We start from the raw sequence: 21,881 nt of genomic DNA, 5'->3' as shown, positions 1-21,881 counted from the left end.
GGAATGCAAATGAATATTTATCTTTCAAATGTCTAATGGGCTATCGTGGGCTGGAGATTCATTCATTGCATATCAGACCCCTTCAAATGGTATGAGAACAAGTGCAACATCCCTTATGGCCGAATATCACTACGGTCACCTCTGAGGTGCTCCCCTCGGGGAGCTGTGCACGGATGCCAGTGCCTAGTCCACCCTTCAGTGCAATTTTGAAACTCTTTTTCTGGAATGGCCATCAGAGTGGTTGTCTGACAATGAAGTTGGAGAACTCAGCCTAGACAAAGTGCTGTGTTCCTTATTGCTGAATATTACTGCTACAGTCACCAGATGGCCAGGGGAAGTACTACAAAGGTGACCATAATGATATTCAGCAATGAGGCATATAAGCACTTTTTCTAGGATGAGCTCACAAACTTAATTGTCCAACCTCACGCATCAGAAATAAATGCCTGCCTAACCCCCCTCTCAATGTATGCGTTGGTTTTAATGGTAATGTAGAGGGGTTAGCACATGAAGGCTTTGCCCAGTATTTTATTAACTGAAACAAAATCCAAGGAACATAAAGTCTAGCTGAGCTCTACTATTTCCATTATTCCCCATTCTTTGGGGAAGGGATAAAAACACCAGAAGCTACAAAGACTGAAGAGGTCATGTAAAGGGGAGAGTGAGAAATTAAACTGAAATCTGGAACCAACAGCCTATGGTTGAGCTCTATACGGTCACCTTCCCATAAGTACTCAGAAAAAAATTAATTTCAGTTAAATTAATACTTCCCTGAAATAGAACGTATTGTAAATAATATTCTTCAACCAAAAGGATGACAGTATTGGAGAATCATTGTACCTCATTTGCATAAAGCACAGCATTTCCTTATCAGCCTGTTTAATTCCTCAGGGAGAACAGAGAAGTTTTTTCCCTCTTTTTATTATAGGCATAAAATTAATTGCATGTTTAATGAGGCTCTTATAAATTTAAATTTGGCTCATTTAAATTTGATTTTTCATAGTGGTTTATCAGCCAGCCACAATTACTTTTCTGACAGGAAAATGGAGTGCTTGAATAGAGTTCCGGAAATATTTTCCATCCATGGAGAAAGGATTGGCTGTGATGATAGTTGGCTAAAAGCTCTGATGAGGGGATTAGCGCAGACAGGTATAATGAGGGCTGACGCCTGCTCTTAAAAACTGCCGAGACTCTTAGGCCTGTGACATCACCAGCTTGAAATGAAAGTTACCCTAAAAAATAAACCAATTTCTGGAACGATTCTTATGTAGGGAGGAGGTAAAGAAAAGACAGAATCAGCAAGCAAACACATAATAGGGTATCACCAGGGTGACAAGGGCGAGCGATCTGCACCCTTGCGGACTTGTCTCTCCACCTGGGTTCTTTGCCCTTTTTGGTGACTCAGTTCTCTAATCTGTATTGGGGCTGACACTATTTACCACTTCCAGAACTGTTGCTCCAGAGAGCACCATGTAAGATAGTCTACAGAAATGTAATGTGTTGATTATACTGTGGCGTTAACACCTGGAAAGTTTCTGATGGAGAGAGTCAAAGACTAAACATCCAACGTTTTCACCAGACTCTCTGGTTTTGGAGGGAGGCACTTACTGAATGTTCTGGCCTTACTGTATGCCTGGCACTGGAGACAAGTGGTGTCATTTCTTTTGATGACGTTCCCCTTCCCATGGAGTCTCTTCCAATAGTTCCGTGTGGGCTGAAAGTAACTAGGGGATGCAACCCTAAATAACTGGGTGCTACTGTAACTGTGCATGACTTTAGCCACTTACCATTAGCATGCACTGGGTCCCAACTTGATCCTGAAATTGAGCCAGACTCTGGGCCTTAAAGATGCGCAGACTCTGGGCCTTAAAGATGCTCTCATCCCCACAGAGCTCTCAATGTATTTTGAGAACATTGACTGGTATAGATTTATTGTTCAAAGTCATAACGTGTACCCGTAAATGATGATATGGAGCTCACACCTGTATCCCTAGCACTTTGGGAGGCTGAGGGAGGAGGCTCTGTAGAGGCCAGGAGGTCAAGATCAACACCGTCAACATAGCAAGACCCCATCTCTAAAAAAATACAAAAATTACCTAGGTGTAGTGGTACACACTTGCAGTCTAGTCCCAGTTACCTGGGAGGCTGAGTCAGGAGGATTTCTTAAGCCCAGAAATTTGAGTCTGCAGTGAGCTATGGTGATGCTATTTCACTGTAGCCTGGGCAATGGAGTAAGACCCTGCCTTAGGAAGGGAAAAAAATGACATAGACTTGGTACAAAGTTCAGTCTCACCGTATCTGGTCATTCCTTACCTCTCAATTCTTCATTTGGAAAGCACTCTTACTTGATATTTGGGCAGAAATTCAAGTGTACCAGGCCAGTGATCCCTACTCTGACCCTGAAGCAGAGTGAAAAGGGATTGTGCCCCTAAGAGATGCTAGCCCCTCACTTTGAAAAATCTCCACCACAGAAAGTCTTGTAATCCATGGGATGAATTTTGGCTTCTATGGGAGATTTAAAAGCATTGTTGGGGCTGGGGGAGGGGAGTAAAGAGGACTAGATTAAGCAGGTGAAGTAATATGATGGATTCCATTTTGAACTGATGGCCTTTCCTGCTGAGAGTGGCCTGAAGGAGGCAGAATGCAAGAAAGGACAGAGCCCAGTGAGGAGGGTGCTGCAGCCCGTCAAGTCTAAAGTTGGCAAGAAGTGCGCAAATTTGGGACATGGTGTATGAGTAGAAATAATCAGACTTAATGTTGTGCTGGATATAGAGGGTGTGGAAGTCAGACTAATCAGGGAGGACGCTGAGATTTTTGACCTGAGAAGTAAGAGGTCTGTTAACAAAGATGGGGAAGTTGGGGAAGGGGTGGGTGGGAGGGGGTGGGCGCCATGGCAAGTCTGAAGGGCTCATCCCGCATGGCACTCCCGGCAGCTGGGTGGACCAGGCTGGTACCCAGAGGAGGTAAGGGACAGGGTTTGGGGTCCAGGTCGCTGATTCTGGCTGGTTTGCATGACCTTACAGCACCCCTTTGCCTCTTTGAGCCTCAGTTTCCTCATCTGTCCAAAGACAAAATGGAGCTAGATGATCCTCCTGCTTTTGTTTTATGATTTTAGAAGTGTTTCTTTTTTTTTATGTTGTCAAATTTATTACATTTATCTTTTAAGGGATAAATGTATGTTTATTCTTTTCTTATTTTTATTTTTTATTAAGTCATAAAGACATAGATCATGTACACATTGATGCTTTATGGGGTACAATGTGCTGATTTTATATACAATTAGGAATGCCTGCTTTGATCTTTCATGTGACTGCAAACCAAATCAGGAATTTCTGCCTTTTTCTATGTGGATGCTTTCATCTTGTAGAAATAGGTAAATCATAGCAATACAAAGTCATGTTCAGCAAATGTCTCCTTAAAAACCATTTCGTGTTTAGCTCTAATAAACAAGTAGTCCTGTTCTATCTCTATTTAGCACATGTTTGTTGAGCAGTGGCTTGAAGCTAGATATTGTTTTCAGTTTAATTAGACGTGTAAAAATGCATCAACCTTGACCCCCAAGGGGCAGCTGGGCAGCTACTCACACCCTGCAGAGGTGAGTGCTTCAGCGAATGCCCTCGTTAAAGGCCATTAGCCGTTAACCTGTCCCTCATCAGTAACCCAGCGTCTGTGGACGGTGAATACCAGAGAAAAGGGGAAATGCTCCCTGCCCTTCAGGACATCTAGAAGTTGACTGGTCACTCCTCAGAAGCCCACAGGGCAATAAATTACCTTAAGAAAATCATTTTCAAGTAACTACAGTAAAAAGAAATCTAAGCCCATCTTTTTTTTTTTGCAGTTTTTGGCCCGGGGCTGGGTTTGAACCCGCCACCTCCAGCATATGGGGCCGGCACCCTACTCCTTTGAGCCACAAGTGCTGCCCTAAGTCCACTTTTTTTTTAAGGTTCTTAAAAAAGTTTAACAGGAATCACATTGTTTAGAAGGTTAACCTGGATTCACTTAAGCCTATTTCAGAAGTTTTTAAGGAAATAACGCTTATTCCAGACAGAAGCAGATTGGCCTGGTTAGAGGTAGAGAGGGGGTGGTCCTGAACAAGGTCAGGACCTGAACAAGGAGACCAGGAGCTCGGAGATTCCGCAAGGTGCCTATTTAAATTTGCTGTGTCCATTACCTTTTACAAACCTGACCTGCATTTCCTTTCTATCTGGCTTGCAGAAATCATGTTGCCTTAGAGAATGTACACTGTTTCCCTGTGTAATTTCTAGTATCTTCTCAGCAGACCTCTCATTCATAATTTAAGTCACATTTGCTTTGTGTTAAAAAGGATGTGATGGATTAGAACATATTCAGTATGCTGCTGCACCTCCCACCGTGAGACGTGATGGCCCGAGCAGGGGAGGGAAGTTTACATGAACGCGGCACACGGGGAGGAATCCTGGGTGCAGCCGTTTGTTCAGACGTGGATTCTTTAGTTGAAAAATCATAAATTATCTTTGTCTTCTAAAGTTCAGACGAGTAGGTTCTAACATTTGTAATTGATTAAAAAATTTCAAGCAGCGCTTTCTCAGATCGTTTTTCTTTCCCACTCCTAAAACAATGACTGTGAATTTGTGTTTTGCATCAGGTGACAAGACTTGTTCCCCTGCAAGGCGACTGTAGACATAGACGCAGCTTGTCACCGTGTAAGCGCACCGATGATTCACTCATTCTTACGCGCAATGTAACTTACCAAACTAGTGCTATTTCTTTACAGGAGGCGGTAAAGGAATTTGATCTGGTAAATTCTCACATCGGCTCAAATTGGGGCTTAATGAATGTTTGAGGAATGGCTAAATGAATAAATTGAATTTTACAGGCTGAGAGGACCAGGGCATTCTATAGGAGCATAATAAATAGATTAGAGGATTTTCTTTTCCCTTTTTGTGAATCTAAGGAAAGCAGTGGCCCTAACTGGATCTAAGTCTAGAACTTTAGGTTTATTGGAAGGGCTTTTCATAAGAATTTAAAAAAGAAAAAAACGTAACATTAGGCAGAAGGCAAGCTCTTTTTTCAGCCTTTAAGGTAACTCAAGGAGCTGAAGACATCTAGCACTCAAGTAGCCTGAATGCTCCATGGGTGTGGACTTCTGCCTTCCCTCCACCAGGGCTTCTCCAATTTAACGTGGGTATGAATCTCCAACATTGAATAAGGTGCCTTCATCACAGACTGAATCTTCATGAAACCGAAGGACAGTGGTTTGTAAACCTCTCTAAAACTTATTTTGAATCTCATCTCACGTCCTTCCTTTTCTGCCAAATTCATTCCACTTTCAGCCTGCTTAGAAATATCCTCTGAGCTGATTCTTTTGTACTCACAAGGCTTTACGTTTTGCTAAAACCATGGATGGACTGCAAACTAACACCAAGAATGATGCCACAATAATAAATTATCCCCAATTCTTCAGTCTCAAAAGTTTGAAATTTTTGTGTTGAAGTTTGAATCTGGGTCAGCTTGAATTTCAGCTGAACTGGTTTATTCATCCTCAGAGATTAGTTCCTAAGAGAAGTCCTAACTTCTTTGAAGGGAGAGGGAATTTAAGGTATTTCTATTATGTTGTATGAAGGCCGAAGAAAGCTGATTTAAAAAAGAGAGAATTCTAAAATTATGCACGCACTGGTAAATACCAAAGCAATGGAGATTCAGGAAAGACTGTAATAGCAGACTCTCTCCTTCTTCTCTTTGATTGTTGATTGTTGTTTTCTGAATCTCTCTTTTCTAATCAGTTAGATTAGAAAAACAAAGGAAATTATAAAAGGAACATTTCAGGTAGCATGCTGCTGTGCTCTTCATTCACCTTGGTACTTGCTCTAAGCCAACTTAGGCTGTCCCTGACCAGCTCTGTGGTAGAGGAGCCCAGGCATCGGGGCGAAGGCTATGCAGGAATGGTTAACAGTATGAGAGAGATGCAGGTTCGGCTTGGCTTTACAGTGCCCAGTGGGACAGTAGGACTGGAGAAGGGATTCCGTTTGGGTGAGAATTCGGAAGCTTTCTCTAGGGCTGGATGGTGTTATGGTGGCCTCAGAATGTCACTTACTTACTTAGTAAAAAGTGTCCTCGCCATAGAATGAAGACTAACAGTTGTCTTATAAGAACAATGAGGATGAGGATGATGAAAACAATAGCAATAATAATGTTCATTAAGTGCTTATTATGTGATGGACCCTGTGCTCAATGTGAATTATATAATTTATGGTCTATTCTAGAGTTAACAAGGCAGAGGTTAACTATTTTAAGGAACTTGTACAAAGTCACTCAGTTCATAAACGACAGAGCTGGAGCTTGAACAAAGATCTGTCTGACTGCAAAGCTCATTTACTTATAAATATATTAAAAATCAGTTAGTGAAAAATACCAAACTCATACAAGGACTTCGAAAACAGTGGAATGATATAATTACTACTGTGCACACATAGAAATGTACTGTTTGTGCATTTTATATATATTCTGAGATCTGGCTTCAAAATTCTCCACTTTAAATGAAATGGCTGTGATTGAATAGTGGAATTATTGTTTTTCTATCGCAAGTTTAAGGTATTTCAGAGGAATCCTGTTTATAGATGAATAAAGATCTTCAACTGTCAACGTGGAATAAATATTCTTGAACATCATCTTTCAGGTTAGGCTCATGGAGAGCAAAATGTTTATAATGAAATGACATCTGGGAGAGATAGTTGCAACACAGACAGTCAACCAAGGTAGAATGTTGCTAATATACAGAGACTGCTGCAAATTATTATGTCCGAGACAACTCAGAAGGAAAAAAATCCAAGAACATGAAGAGTTAATTCCCATTTAAAAAAAAACACACACAAGTTATTAAAAGAGCCTCAGACTCACTAATAATACCAGTTCTTCTAACAGATTTGTATATTCTTTGTAGAAAATAATGTTGAGTTAAATATGTAAAATTCTTTAACCTAACAATGCCACTTCCAGAATCTATCCTATTTACATAACTACCCATCACTGTTGTAATTCTTTATAGTGCCAGAAACTAAAAATAATCCATAAATAAAGTCTGTATGGAAAATGTATTTTAATCAAGAAAAAAAAATCAAGGTTTGGGCTAATATTTCTAGCCTGCTTCTATTGATTTAATACATACGTTGTCATTTTTTCCACTGTTCTAAGCATTTTGTTTTTTTCATTTTTTAAAAAAACTTTCAGACTATTATAGGAGTATATTGAGCATAAGTGAGTATTCAGATGGATGGATAGATAAATAAGATAGGGATTGGAGGCACAAGGTGGGAGGGATGTGTGTCAGGAAATCAAACTGTGAAGGGTGGGAGGAAGTGAGATTAGATGAACAAAAGGAGGACGTTACTTCCTTATTTATTTGCTTTCTTTCTTGTTCTTTTCTTTTCTTTTCTTTTGTTAATCAGGCTCAGGCAAGGTTCAGAGTCGCCACCCCTGGTATGTGGGGCCAGCGCACAGCAGCCAGCTTATTTATTTTTGTTTATGCATTTAATTTTGTTTTCTTAAGAGTCTAGTGCTGAGCAGAGATATTTTTATTTTTGAAGTGCTGCGAGTACATTTTATGATTTTGGTGATGTTAGCATTTTATAAATGAAATTCTGTTTTAAAAAGGAGAGACTCACCTATCTTAATAAGTAATCATAAATCGAAAGTTACAAAAATCCTGGATTTTTGTGAAATATGCATAGATAGTGCATGGCTGGTGATAATTTGACTTATGATTTTTCAATTTTATAATAGTGTGAAAGCAACGTATATTCAGTGTAAACTCTATTTTAAGTGCCCATAGAAGCATTTTCTTTTTCACCTTCAGAATGGTGTTGAAGAAATTACACGTGATAGGCGACACTGTATTGTAAGATAGGATTTGTGTTAGATGATTTTGCGCAACTGTAGGCACAGGTGTTTTAAGCGTGTTCAAGGTAGGCTCCGCTAGACTATCTGGTGGGGTAGGTGTCCCAAATGCATTTTTGATTTATAATCGTTTCAATTGAAGATGAGTTTATTGAGACATTATCCCATCGTAAGTCAGGAAGCGCCTGAACTTTGCAAACTAGTAAAGCCCCTTTTAACAGTTTTCCTTCATTGAAAAAGTTATATCCATGAAACATGTATAAAGACAAGCAAGAAATAAATAAACATTACTCAGAATTCTTACAACCCTCATGATGCAGGTAGTAGGATTCCATTCCATAATTCTTGTAGACTATTTTATTTCCTGTTTATTTCTCACCTATACAAAGTTTTGAATACCATTGCAAAAGTAATGGCGCTGGGAATCTTACTCATTGGAAATTTTCTACAAGTGTTTTTTTCTATGCATATGTATATACATTTCAAAAAACATGGGGTGTTCTCAAAATATGTCCATGGAAGAACTTGGACACAAATATTCATAGCAGCATTATTCGTAACAGCCAAGCACTGAAAACAAAGCAAATACACAGTAACTAATATACAGATAGATAAAATGTGCTGGTATTTCATAAAGTGGAATATTAACCTGGCAAAAAAAGGAATAAAGGACTGATGTAACATCACTGAGCATCATGCTAAGTGAAAGAAGCTGGTCGCGAAATATCACATAGGATTTCATGTATATGAATGTCCAGAAATCTGTAGAGACAAAAAGTACATCTGTGGTTGCTTGGAGCTATGGGACGACTCAAGAAAGGTATGAAAAGTGACTTCTAGTGGGTACAAAGTTCTTCATGGGAAAACAAAAAAGGTTGAACATTCGATTACAGTGATGGCTGAACAAGTCTGTAATTAGACTCAGAACCAATGAATTGAACTTTTTAAATGGGTGAGCTTTTATGGTCCATACCTCGTCTCTCAATAAAGCTTTTTAAAAAGTCTTATGGAAGCGTTTCATAATATTAGTAGTAGCTGTAAATGAGAAGAGGCCTAAGCCATCCAGACTATTTCTTTTGAGGTCCCATTCTGCCCTCTCCATCTCTGAGTTCCCTACACATTTAGCCTCAGAAACAAACTTGGATGATTGTGGTTTTTTCCAAATAGCATGTTTTTCCTTCTAATGTGTTTTGAAAAGATTTTGTTGATACTTTACTTGAACCAGCAGCCCCCAAACAAAAATAAAATTAAAGAAGCTGAACCCACCTTCAATGATATGCTTCCTTGATAGTCCTCTTTCTGTTTCCGCTCTGCCAAGAAAAAGAAGAGAATGACTTTGAGTGGGGGAGTGCTTTTGTTTTTTTAAACTTCTGTTTCAGAAGAGCACAAGAACAATCATTCTGACTTAGAATGAGATGCTCATTTTATACCCTGTTCTTAGCAAATTCTGCACCACAGGAGGCTAAGGAGAGAAGGCCAGGGAGCACCACCGAAAGTCCTTTTTCTTTGGAGATCCCAGGAGATGAAGTTTTTCTTTGGAGACTCCAGGAGATGAATTAGCTATGACTGTCACTGTCACCGCACCAGTCATAGTGCTCAGCACCAGCTCAAGGTAGCAACAGCTCAGCCATACACACCTTGTCTGTATATAATTTGAGACATGGTTTGACCTTCTCACCTTGTTCTCAGTCTAAAGCAAAAAAAAAAAGTTTTGACACAGGTGTGTGAGTTTTTTGTAAGATTGCCAGGCTGGGCTATCAGGAGCTTTTCTGAGAAAAGACGCACATTTGGAAGTTCCTTTAGACTTCTAAGAAACATTAACAACTATTTTCCTTCAAAATGTGATGAACCAAGTCTTCCTTAAATCAGTATCCTGAGAAGACACACCCTTACTCGTAAGGACTTTTGTCTTCTCAGGCAATTTCACGTTGGGGCAAATGAGAGAGAAATAGGTTCCTTGAATCTTACAGTATCAATAAAATGTTTCTTCAATATAAATACTTTTGGAGGGCAGAGCCTGTGGCTCAAAGGAGTAGAGCGCTGACCCCATATGCTGGAGGTGGTGGGTTCAAACCCAGCCCCAGCCAAAAACTGCAAAAAATAAAATAAAATAAATAAAAACGATGCTCTAAAAAAATAAATAAATACGTTTGGCTGCTTCTTTGAAAAATACAGTAGTTTATCTTTCACCTTGTGAACGTATTTCTTTTCTGTATATTTTGTCAGTATGTTAGATAATATCACAGACACATATGTGGTAGTAATATACTACATAAAGTTTCTTATAGATGGTCTTCTGTCCTGCTCCTTTCTAAACTATAGGCAAAATTTTGTGTACCATTGGCCAGCAATGGCTCTGTGAATCAAAACACAGATAATGGAAATCCCCATTTCTCATAGGCACCATGTTGCTTTATTTTTGTATGAGTTAGAATAGGAGTAAAGATCCAAATTCCATCTTCTGTCTTCGTATCATCATAAACATGTTCAAAAACAACAAAATATTAAGTGTGTGTCTCTGTATGTGTCCGTATACACATGAGTGTTTTCATCAGAAGCTTCTAAAAGAAGGTTTGACTTCTACCTCCAATTTTTCAAAGTCTCTTTCTTATTAATGAAGAGGAGGTAAATAAGGTTTTGTTTGTTTTTGTTTTTTGTTAAGACTCCAGCATTCTTTGAGATTTCCATTTCTCAAAGATGGAAAAGAACAGTGCCAACAGATTCTCCAGTCTGTGAAAGAGCTCGCTGCTTCCTTACATACTTGTCAAGGAGGCCGGCCTTCTAAGGCTTGCTGAATAATGTAAGTACCAGTTCAAACGCCAGCAGGCCCAGCAGAAGCCAACTTGTCCTCTGAAATTGGTCCTGCATCCCGCAGCACAGTGAACACCTCTCTTTCATCTGGCTTGACAGGGAGTGATGTAGGTAGCTCCGTGCTATTCTCCAATGAGATGGTCCTTTTGATCAGCACTTTCTGAGCCCTCCACAGAGATGATCAGAGACTCGTACAAGGAGCCAGACAAGATAATTTTATCTTTGCATTCTGAAGAAGTCTCTGGATGTTGGCAGATTTGAGTTGCTTTTCTTCTGGGATGCTTTGTGCTTATTTTCCTTTCCTGAAGTTTGAACTCTATTTTGGAAATGGTTCTAAGTATGAGGCTGGTATTTGAAAAGTCTCCATGAATCGCTTAGTAACAAGTGACCACATGCTTCGCACTAAATTTTTTTCAAAGTATCTTGCTAAAATTGAATCATAGGCTAATTGCTATTTCCTTAGCATAAGAAAAAAAAAATCCCTCTCTCTAAGCCAATTAACTTTAGTAGGCTAGATATAAAATAGATGCCTTAAAGCATAAAAGCAGAAACTACTGGCTGTTTCCTATTTTGGAGGAAAAATAAAAGATATTTAACTTACTTTCCACCCCAGTAGAGTTTGGTTGTTATGACCAGGCTGGACCTCCTGTATATCAAACAGACAAATACAGAGAAAGAATAAATGCATTGCAGGTTATTGTATTGAGTCATTTATTATCATAGCACCAGAGAGAATTTGTTGTTGTAGCCCACATTTTAAAAAATTGGTAAAGTGATACATTGTTAATTCATGTCACTGAAATGGAAGGACATAGGGAAGCTAGTGAATGGGACTGAAAGTCAGATCCTAGTGACAGAAGTTGAAGGGAGATGATGTTTGCCTGGGGTGGGTGGAGGATCAAAAGGACAGTGACAGCCAGCCCTGGACAGTGGTCAAGGTGGAGGTGAACAGGGGGGGCGGGGGGTGAGTGTGGAGGGTCAGAAATGGCAAATGGGGATAAAGTGAAAGGGCTCAAAGGCTGGATTATTTTAGTAGCTCAAGAGAATAAACACAGTGAAAGCTTATGTGATGTCAGGCCTGATGCTGACTTGCATGTAAACTTTTCCTGGAAGGAAGTCCTCTCTCTGCCAAGGACAGTGGCCCCTGAGGGTCTGAGTTATTATCCACTTTAACCATTACATTTGCAGGTAGGAACTGCCTCCATAGAAATATGAATGATGAAGGAAATTATATTAGTCAATACAGATTCGGAATGAATAAGAGAAACATTTCTTTTGAGCATCTCCTTAAATGGAAACATTGATTTGGGAAAACAGCCCCGAAGTCCTTAACTTGAGCTTCTACCATTTGACTTCTAAGGGATTGAAATGGCAGAATCTTGTCAGCAAACTTATGGGCAATGAAACTGTAGCATTATGATCATGGAATAAGAAACACGTCTTGAGAACTCCAGGCATATCAGGAGGCAGGCTTCAGTGCAATTTAGTTTCCCTAGGTGTGTAATTCGATTGAACTGGTCTGGGAAAAAAATAACAAATTATCTGCGATTCAAAGGTTGAGTTCAATCTTCAGGAGTATTTGAAATAAGGCATTTATAATTCCATCAGCGGTAGACTCGACGCCGTGGGGCTCTCAGGTACAACAGCCGGGCATGAGTAACGATAGCCAATGGGGAACGATGGTGACAATGCTGACAACTTGGCTGCAACAACAGCAACAAAAAATTGTTGAAAATGTCAGCAACCCCATCCTGCTGAAGTTAATTCCCCGAGAAGTAATTTGACTCAGTGTAATGGAAGGTCTACAGGCATATGTACCTGGAGATTACACACTGCAAATGGGCTGATGTACTTTCCAGGTTAATACATCAACCTCATGATACGTTTATAACAGCAATCTGCCACAGGGGAGCCAGTCCTCCTTCAGCAAATACTTTCAACCTTCAGTGGAAAGCTAGATAGAACATTATTTAAAAAAGAACGCAGCCCTTTTGATCATTCGGAGCAGTTGGTCCTGCCAAAGCTGCACATGCTACCCAAATGCCACCATGCACTTGGGTTTCCAAAGCTGGGCTCCCTGTAAGATGTTTGGCCTACATGGGTGAGCACAGTAACATTCATGTGCCAAAAGCAAGGGCAGACGGCAGCTGGGAAAATCATCCCTGCCTCCCACAGAGACTCTCAGAGCAAGACTTCTGAGTGGGCGGAGGATGACAATGTATTTCACAGTGACACAGAACAGCCTTCAAAACACTTTTGCACACTTTATCTTGATTTATCAGCACGGCACTCCATGAGCAGTTATGCTGTCCATTTCATAGGTGGGGACATTGAGAATCACAGAAGAGAAGTCGCTTACCCTGGACAGCACAGGTAGCAACTGGTGGCCCCAGGACTAGCAGCCAAGGGTCCACGCTGAAACAGCTTTTATAGGCTCAGTGCTACAGTTACGTGGCCTATCTCTCCACCAGTCTCATGGGGGAACTGTGAGCTGATGGGAACATTCTACAGTATGGTGGCAGCTCGAGCTCTTATTTGCAAGACTGGACGGCAGTTGGTGGTGTATTGATAGACTCTGCAGTTGTGGGGAGTGGTGATGTGATATTCTCTGGGTGCTGAGGGGCCTACAGCTGCTGCACCAGTGCTACCCTGACCCCTCGGGGGTGCTCTGGAGGCCTACCCCTTGCTGCAGACCGACTGGACTTTTAGGGGACTCTCTGTAGGGGTTGAATTGTGTCTCCCTCCCTCCCTCCTCCTGTGTTAAAGTCCTAAGCTCCAGCCCCTCAGAATGTGAGGCTCTTGCAGATGTAATTAGCAAAGATGAGGTCACATTGGTGGGGGGGTGGGTCTTGCACAGAAGATGCACAGCACATGGGGGGTGGGGGAGACCAGGAGAAGGCAGAGGCAGGGCTGCAGGGCTGCAGTCACAAGCTGAGAAGTCTCAAGGGTCACTGGCAACCAGCAGAAGTGGGAAGAAGCAAGGAAGAATTGTACCTGGAAGTTTAGAGGGAGCATGGCTCTGCCAACACCTTGGACTTATAGCCTCTAGAACTTTGCAAGAATACTTTCTTATTTATTCTCCTTTCCTCCTCCTCCTCCCACTCCTTCTCCTTGTTCTTTTTCTTTTTTTGAGACATTCTCTGTCGTCCTCTGAGGACCATGGCATGAGCCTAGCATACTGCAACCTCGGACTCCTGGGCTCAAGTGATCCTCCTGCCTCAGCCTCCCGAGTAGCTGGGGCTACAGGTACATGCCACACACCTGGCTAATTATTTTCCTATTTTTAGTAGAGATGAGGTCTCACTCTTTCCCAGGCTGGCTTGAATGCCTGACCTCAAGTGATCCTCCCTACTCAGCCTCCCAGAGTGCTAGGATTATAGATGTGAGCCACGGGGCCTGGTGAAGGATAACCCTCTGTTCCAAGCCACCCAGTTTGCGGTACTTTGTGGCGGTGGCTCTAGGAAGCTGAAACAGCCCCTCTTTAGGCGGGGATGGATTTGCCAACATTCTGAGTGGGAAAGTAACTCAGGCAAGGTGGAGAACTGGGTGGGAACATGAATCCTTCCCCATATGTAAGGTGGAAGGTGGTTTTCTATTACCATCCTTACAGTTCCCTGGGTGGGGGAGGAGAAGGGAGAAAGAGAATGTAGGTCACCAAACTTTATTTGCTCATCGCTCCATAAATATCTGGTTTTCCATTTCCACACAGCCCTCTATTCCTACCAGAAGCTGATCTCAGAGCGAGGAATAGGCCGCGCTGAGCGTATATGGAGCTCCCTCATTTCACCTTTTGCGGGGAGTTTAAATTACGTATGTGAAAGCCTGATAAACTGCTCTTGATCTCTGCTCTGTGAGAATCTCCATGTTTCCTAGAGTAAGTTTTAGAAAATACACACTGAGTATCCTGCCTGAGTACAAAGCTCTTTGCATGGTCACCTTCCCCGACACTATAGCACTGTCACTTGTGTGGCAATCAGCACATATTGTGGCAGAGCAGGGGAGGACCCCGAGCGGGCCTGGTGGTCTTTGCTGGGCTTGGCCTAACACTGCTTGTGCTGGGAGGAAGGGGCTGTGTGTCTGACATCCCGGTGAGAGGCAGGGGATCGCCTCTACCCCACAGCAGAAATTGGGGCTGCCTTATGACCACTGGCTTTGGCTACGGATGGCGAGGGGATGAGATGTATAAGCACAGCCCCTGTGTTTCAGGGAGGGACCTCTCAAGGATTGCAGACAAAGCACTTTCCCGAATACCCAGATTACAGGGCCCCTGAGCACACACGAGGGGCGCTGACTATGTGCCCAGAGAAGAAAGCTTTGGTCCATTTACCCCAAGGGTGTTTTGGTTCATTACTTCTTTGTGTCCAGAGCTACTAATAAAAGGAATATAAAACATAAATACAGGCATATAGATAATCAGCTTCATGTCAGCTCACTTCCTTCACGAGATTACCATGAACAGCAGCCAGAAGCCATGACAATGTCACTTTCTTTTATGCACAAATATCTCATGATTTCCCTCACTGCTCAGCCCCGTCGTCATTCATTGTGATCAGTGACTAGTCCATGATTTTTGCAGTATAAGTAATGAACTAGCTGGCATTTATTTCCAAGCCACTGTAAGTCTTTTTTGTTTTTTTACTAGGAATTGCCTTTTTTATTTTAAGTCTTTTGGTCAGGTGTCATGAGATTTTATGTTCCTTTCTCTGGTGCAAACCGTAAGTCTTCTACAAGACACACAAACAGGATAAATGCAGTACCTCCAGCCCTTCTTCTTAATGATGCTGCCCAGAATCACTTCGGCCCTGTGGAGGAAACAGACAACATCTTAGGAGACAGTGCCCTGGCGAAGCAAGAGTCACCCCCACCCCAGAGCCCTTCCTTGCTTGAACTCTTGGCGTCTACACATCCTGAAAATAGAAGCCACTCTCAGCTAGGCACAGAGTTTCTGCTGTTTCTGCTTGTGCCTGCAGAATCCTGCTCTGGAGTGTTTCAGAAGTACCTGCCAAGCCCTGCCATGCTGGCAGGAGACCACTGCAGCCTGCCGCTAAGAAACAGCAGAGTCATCTGGCAGCGTGGCATTTCTGAACCTCTATCCCGTATATAAATATCCTGCTAGGCGACGTTTAATGGGACTCCAGGTGTTCCTTCTCCTTGCTGTGGAGCGATTTAGTCATGACAGGGAGGACCCCCAGCCCTCACACTGTTTAAACAGGAAATATTGACTCCTAGGTGATCCTGCAGGATAAACTAAGATCCCATGTGAGGATTTAGAAGTTCCAAAGGCCAGGGCTGCAGAAGCAGTGATCCACTAGCAAGGTCCTGGGTCCCAGTGACAAACTTTGTCATAGGGGCAAGATAGAAGGAGATGTAAGGAAGTGGGCCGGGTCATGGAGGGGCGTGTACTGAAGAGTCCACTGTCCTCTCCCCTTCCCCTGCTCCAGCTGGGACCCAAGAATGAGGAAACAAAAACATTCTTCTATGCCCCTCTCAGTTGTGAGAAGCACTGGCCTCCCAGAGGCTGCAAGCTGCGCCTCTGTCCATGAGGGCGCTGGAGGTGGGAGTTACCATGTGCGGTTTCAAGTCTTACCTGCAAGTTCTCTCTGTGTTAGAGTGCACACCCTGCCACAAGCTGTGACATGGGGGGGCTGTGGAGTTCACCCCGAGCAGACAGGCACTGGGGGCCACACTGATGCCCTTGTCACTTCTCCCTGTCTGTCTCCCCGGCCTTTCACCACAGGAACATATGAACTACACCCTGACAATCCAGCAGTCATTAAGCGCCCTAGTGATCCTTCGCAGCAGGAATGCAGAGCTTGCCAACAGCTCCGACAGGCCTGCTACTCCTCCTTTTCTCTGCCTTAGCCTGTTTTGGCAGCAGGCAGGGAAGAGGAAGAGGTAGGCAGGGGAGAGGAGGAGGTGGGCTCTAAGGCTTTTACTTTCTCTCCTTGGATTCAATAGGAAGCCTCTGAGATGTGGGCTTGGAACCTCCTCGATTGTTCTTAGACATAGACCTGTTCTTGAAACTCAGGAACCCCACAAGGAAAATGCATTTTGGCCAGGTGTGTTAGATCAAGCTGATTTACCGAGGCTGGTGGTCTGACTGCAGCCCTCACCTGGAAGGAGGGGAAGGCAGCCACGTTCCGCTCCGTGGCATGTGGAGGTGACTGCTCCACGGTCCTGGCAGACAGTTTAGTTTCCTGGGCAGCTATTTAGTTTCTCTGATTCTGGGAGTGGACGTTCATGTTCACAGTCGGAGGCCAGGGAGCCCCAGACTTATTCCGGAATGTGCTCATTATGCCGGGATCAGGATGGCATGGACCTTGGGGTCTGGCCTATGGGTCCAAGAGAAGGGCTGCATGTGGATGTGTCTCATGCAAAAGAAGTGAAGACCCTCCGCAGCCCTCTCCACCCCCAGAATGGGCTCAAAAATATCCTCTTATAAAGAGTGTTGGATTTCTTGTCATCTCTGGGGATCCCTGCTTTGATGTCTGATCTTCCTGTCATGCAAGTATGGGGACAGGATAGCAAACAGGAAAAGCAGTCCCTGCTCCCCCAGAGGGAGTACGCCCCAGTGGAGGAGGCCGAGGAACTAATTGTTGTGGTGGTGATAGAGCAAGACTAGCTTGCAAACACCATCTTGCAATCTGTTCATTCATTTAGTCACTCGAATGTTCAACTAACACTTCTCCATGTCCACAGCTGCCTCTCTGGCACCAGCCTCCCCAGTCCCTCAAGTACACCACAGCCTTTGCTCTCTGGTGCCACCTCCCTCTAGTCCATTTCTTTTTTGAGACAGAGTCCCACTTTGTCACCCTCAGTAGAGTGCTGTGGTGTCATAGTTCACAGCAACCTCAAACTCTTGGGTTCAAGCAATTCTTTTGCCTCAGCTTCCCAAGTAGCTGGGACTACAGCTACCCACCACAACGTCCGGCTATTTTTAGAGACAAGGTCTTGCTCTTATTCAGGCTCATCTTGAACCAGTAAGCTTAGGCAATCCACCTATCTCAGTCTCCCAGAGTGCTGGGATTACAGGCATGAGCCACCACACCTGGCCGCCTCCAGTCCATTTTTTATGCAGGGACCAGAGGAAGAAAGGTTTGGGTCACAAGGGAAAGCCAGAGATGGTTAGTGTCCCCAGCTCCAGTGATGGTGGCTGAGGGAGGGATGGAGGGAGCACAGCAGTGCCTCCCCCACGTGGGGGACAGCAGACCCTCTCAACATGTCAGATATGGCTGGAAAGACTCTCTTGGTTTCACAGATGCCACCTGAGTGACACAAGCAGGTCCTGACTTACTTTCCAGCAGCGTAGACCTCAGCAGTGTCAAAGAGATTGACGCCACTTTCATAGGCGATTGTCATCAGCCGCTCCGCGACCTGCAAGGGGGTGAGAAGGCCAGTCAGAAAGGCCAGACGCTTTCCAACCCTGGGGAGCAACTTTGAATCCTCTACTGGTTTCTAAGAGCACGGGAATTGTCACTAACCACTCCTGGTTTTCCTCAGTTGTAGTGAAGAGAGAGAGAGAAAGTAGGGCAGAAGCGTGCTCGTCCTCAGCCACAGCGGGCACTCAGGGATTGCCGTCAAGGCTGGGATCAAGTCTGCCTCAGAGCCGTGACTGGTAGATCTGTGTCTCTTACTCTGCTGGGAAGACTGGTTTGACAGCACTGTCTGTGGCATTATAATCTCTGACAAAGAGGGTCATCTGTGTCACTGGTGCCTCCATTCCTCAACTCCTTTCTCCAAGCCAATAGGTTTTGGCAGCTGGGTGACTCCTGACCTGAAAGCTTGTGACTTTTCCCCTGAGGCTTAGACAGAACTGTGACTGTTGTAAAACTCCTGACACTTGCAGTTCAGCAAAATCCCATCACAGAGTGGCCACGGAGCCAACACCACGAGGAAGCGAGTGCCCTGACCTGCCAGGACCTGCTCCTCGGGGCCCAGCCTGAGGGCCCCTGGCTCCTGGCTTTGTGGTACTGACCACAAGTGTCACGTGTGACAGAAGAGTAGAGGATAGTTATGCATGAGAGCTTGAGGGGTGGTCAGAGAGGGACAGTGGCAAGTCACAGTGGAAAGGGGCCGTTCTTTCATTTGACTGGGGGACATATTAGTCGTTTGAAAAACTACACACCTCACAAATAATGACAATTGATTTTTCCATTATATTTTTGATGGTAGGCCCAAGCTGCTTCATCAGCGTTTCCAAGATAAACGGTTTGTTCTGTCACTTTGAAAACTGGGCTGCCAAGAAAACTGTTAAACCGGCAAGATGGAATCCACACCGATCCTTTGGCCCAACAGCAGCGAAAGTGCTATGACTCCTTTTCATTTGCTACCATTGTGACATTTATCCTAACTGGAGATCAGAAGTTAAGACGAGCAGTTTTCGGAATTATAGCCATCCTGTGTTTCAGAGATTATCCTGCTTATGTTGTCTATTAGCCTGTGGAAGTCTCTACAATTACATCTTGCCTGGAGGAAAATTTTCAGATAAGATGAAGAATTCTGGATGGAGATCTGGGCAAAACGATGTTCCTAACCACAGGATTTGAAGTCCTGGATGTGGAATATGGGGGGAAAATCCCCCACTAAGTCTGCAGACCGGTTTCTGGTCTTGAGAGTGTCACATTTACTAGCTAAATAAGCTTAAGCAAATCACCTGACCTCTCTGTATTTCAGTTTACTTATCAGCAAAACGGGGATGATTTTGTTCGGGAATCTCCTCCTGCCCACCCCTCACCCTCCATCCCGACCCCTCTCACCCCCCAAGCCAGAAGGCCTCTGCAGCCTGACCTCACCTCCCTCCAACCTGACCTCACCTCCCTCCAACCTGGTGGGCCCCACAGGAAGTGGCTCTGCTCATGGGACACATTCAGACTAGTGAGGTGTGGGGAGAGATTTGCCGAAGATGCCCAGGAATATTTTCCTTGTTTTTATTCTCATTTTTCTAGATGCAAACACTTCCCCTGGAGTTACTGCTCTAATTGCAGCCTAGAATTCTTACAGCCATCCTACTACCCAGAGAAGGGCCACAGGGCCAGGAGATTCCTTGGGAAAGGAATGGACATCACTGAGTCAGGCCTGAAACTTGCTCGACTTCTCCACTTTTAGTTTAAAAGTCAAAAATAACTTTTCTCTTATTGGTTAAGCTGATTTGGGTTGGATTTATTGTTAGCTGCAATTAAAGGTGCCCTAACTACCTTACAGATCAAAAAATGTAAATAACACCCTGAAAACTAAGTGTTCTAAGAGGGTAATATCCTCTGATCATTACTTTCAAAAATTAATATTTGTGAGTCACATTTATCTTGGTTTTACGATGAACCAAATCATCTTTGAGAGGCACCTTACAAAGTTAGGTCATTTGCTGTTTGAATCCTTTTAATAAAGCCCCTACTAAGTGGTAATTCAACATACAGTTGAGCTCTCCCAGCGACAGGGACCTCCCCCTCCCAAGGTGGTGCTGACAGTTACGTCACTCTGCACACCTTGGGGTGACCATCCCTGCTACTCCATCTTTGCACTGCTCTGTGTTGAGATTATGTGAAGCCAGAGTGGAAACAGGTACATCTGTGGAGGTGAACTCACTGCTATTGGCTCACATTTTTGCTATGTGGAAATAGCTGAGCTCCGGCCACCGAAGCCTGGGTGAGGCTGGGTCTGGCTGTGTATCTCCTCCTGGGGAGGGCACCTCCCTGGGAATTAGGAGAGCCACAGCTGCTGTCTAGAAGTACAATCGCTATTTGTCTGGTCTGCATCTATCATGAGCACCTCTGCAGCCATTCATAATGGCTTTATGGCATAATGTTTAGTATCGGAATTTTGAAATGATTCATCTCAGAGGTCATCTCTGCACACTCAGACCTGGCTGAGCTGGACTCATTGCCAGCAGCAGCACACACTGTCGAGACTCGGGGAAGTGAGCACTTGCACTTGACTCGCTGCCTAGAAAGGAAGAGACGTTTGTCTCTCCCCACTCCCAGCACCATCCCAGGCAGCTACAGGTTACACACGTGCTGGACACAGTAGATTATTAATTGTCATCCTTTCTCCCTACTTGCCACCTATTTTGTGTTGGCTGAAAGTCTGTGGCCATTTGTCAAACTATCTGTGGCTTTGCTTCTGTGCCAGCTCCACATACCCTTCCCTTAAGTGGATTTGAATCGGATTTATTGCTTTTTATTGTTAGCTGCAATTAAAGGTGCCCTAACTACCTTACAGATCAAAAAATGTAAATAACACTCAAGTCAGAGCACCCAAGGCAGACTCTGTGAAGGCCACCCAGCTCCATCTTCAGAACTGAAGAACTTTTTCCGCCAGCTGCTGGCAATGCTGTCATCAAATGGCCTTTACCTGTCAGATCTTTTGGGAAATTGCACTTGGCTAGAGTCACCGAGGTGAGACCTGCTTCCCAGTCAGCCTCTATCTGATGACTGGTTAGCACGAGGGCTGTTAAGGCCCAGTCCCCGTGTGCCAACTGGGGACACATTGCAGGACTATGTCATGGTCAGAGCTCCCGGGGGCTGCTGAGTCATTGTCGAGACTGCCTCATGGCCAAGGTCTCTGCCTGGTCAAGGCTGCCCCTGCCCTGCCCTGTGCTGACCCTGAGGGCGCTATCTGATGACTGTCCCACATGTCACTCTCCACCTCAGGGTGCATCTGCAGGAACCCCCATGAGACAAGCCCTCTAAGGGCACCTGGGCCTGGCACTGGGAATAGGCCTTTAGATGACAAGAATACTCAGCTCAGACTCGTCCCCACATCTGCGGAGTAGCACTGGCGACTTTGGGAGCAGTGGGGACAGCCTCTGTTCCTCCAAGTGGCTTCTTCAGAATGAAAGCAAGAAGAACCTTTGTAACAGGCTGGTTCTGGGCCTGGCACCTGGCTAAGCACTTTACAGGAATTGCCTCATTAATCTTAACCACAATCTTGCTGAGTGGACGGTATTTGCATTTTACTGTCTGGCAACTGTTCGTAAATATAGATGTTAGTAAATCAGGTTGGATAGAGGCGGAGTGGGACGTGGTCCACTCAGAGCCACTCTCCCTGAGTCCTCAGTGGCCTGGCAGGTAGGGACCTGGGGCATTGTCCTCAGGGGGTCTTGGCACTCAGTGCCTGTAGCCCTCACTTATGCCGCCAAGGGGGTCCTTAAAGGCAATAGCCAAAATATCAGTTCAGTAAGCACTGTGTTGAATGTGTAAATA

General features: G+C 44.1%; 1 protein-coding gene across 5 annotated transcripts in view; it reads right to left on the bottom strand.

Moving 5' to 3' along the window:
* The window catches only part of KCNAB1 (potassium voltage-gated channel subfamily A member regulatory beta subunit 1), a 385,822-nt gene that overhangs the window by 60,638 nt on the left and 303,303 nt on the right, over window positions 1-21,881 (bottom strand). For all 5 annotated transcript variants that reach the window (XM_003794131.3, XM_003794133.3, XM_003794130.3 and 2 more), the window contains exons 4-7: window positions 17,978-18,057; window positions 15,441-15,485; window positions 11,285-11,329; window positions 9,139-9,182 (exon numbers count right to left, since the gene is read on the bottom strand). In XM_003794131.3, coding sequence (XP_003794179.1) covers window positions 9,139-9,182; window positions 11,285-11,329; window positions 15,441-15,485; window positions 17,978-18,057 — 214 coding nt within the window. The remainder of the gene's footprint in view (window positions 1-9,138; window positions 9,183-11,284; window positions 11,330-15,440; window positions 15,486-17,977; window positions 18,058-21,881) is intronic.

The sequence above is a fragment of the Otolemur garnettii genome, unplaced genomic scaffold (genome assembly GCF_000181295.1).
Source record: "Otolemur garnettii isolate 467f Iridium unplaced genomic scaffold, OtoGar3 scaffold00076, whole genome shotgun sequence".
In the NCBI taxonomy this organism is placed as follows: domain Eukaryota; kingdom Metazoa; phylum Chordata; class Mammalia; order Primates; family Galagidae; genus Otolemur; species Otolemur garnettii.
Note: the sequence above shows the minus strand (reverse complement) of the source record. Positions and strands in the feature narration are given on the sequence as shown.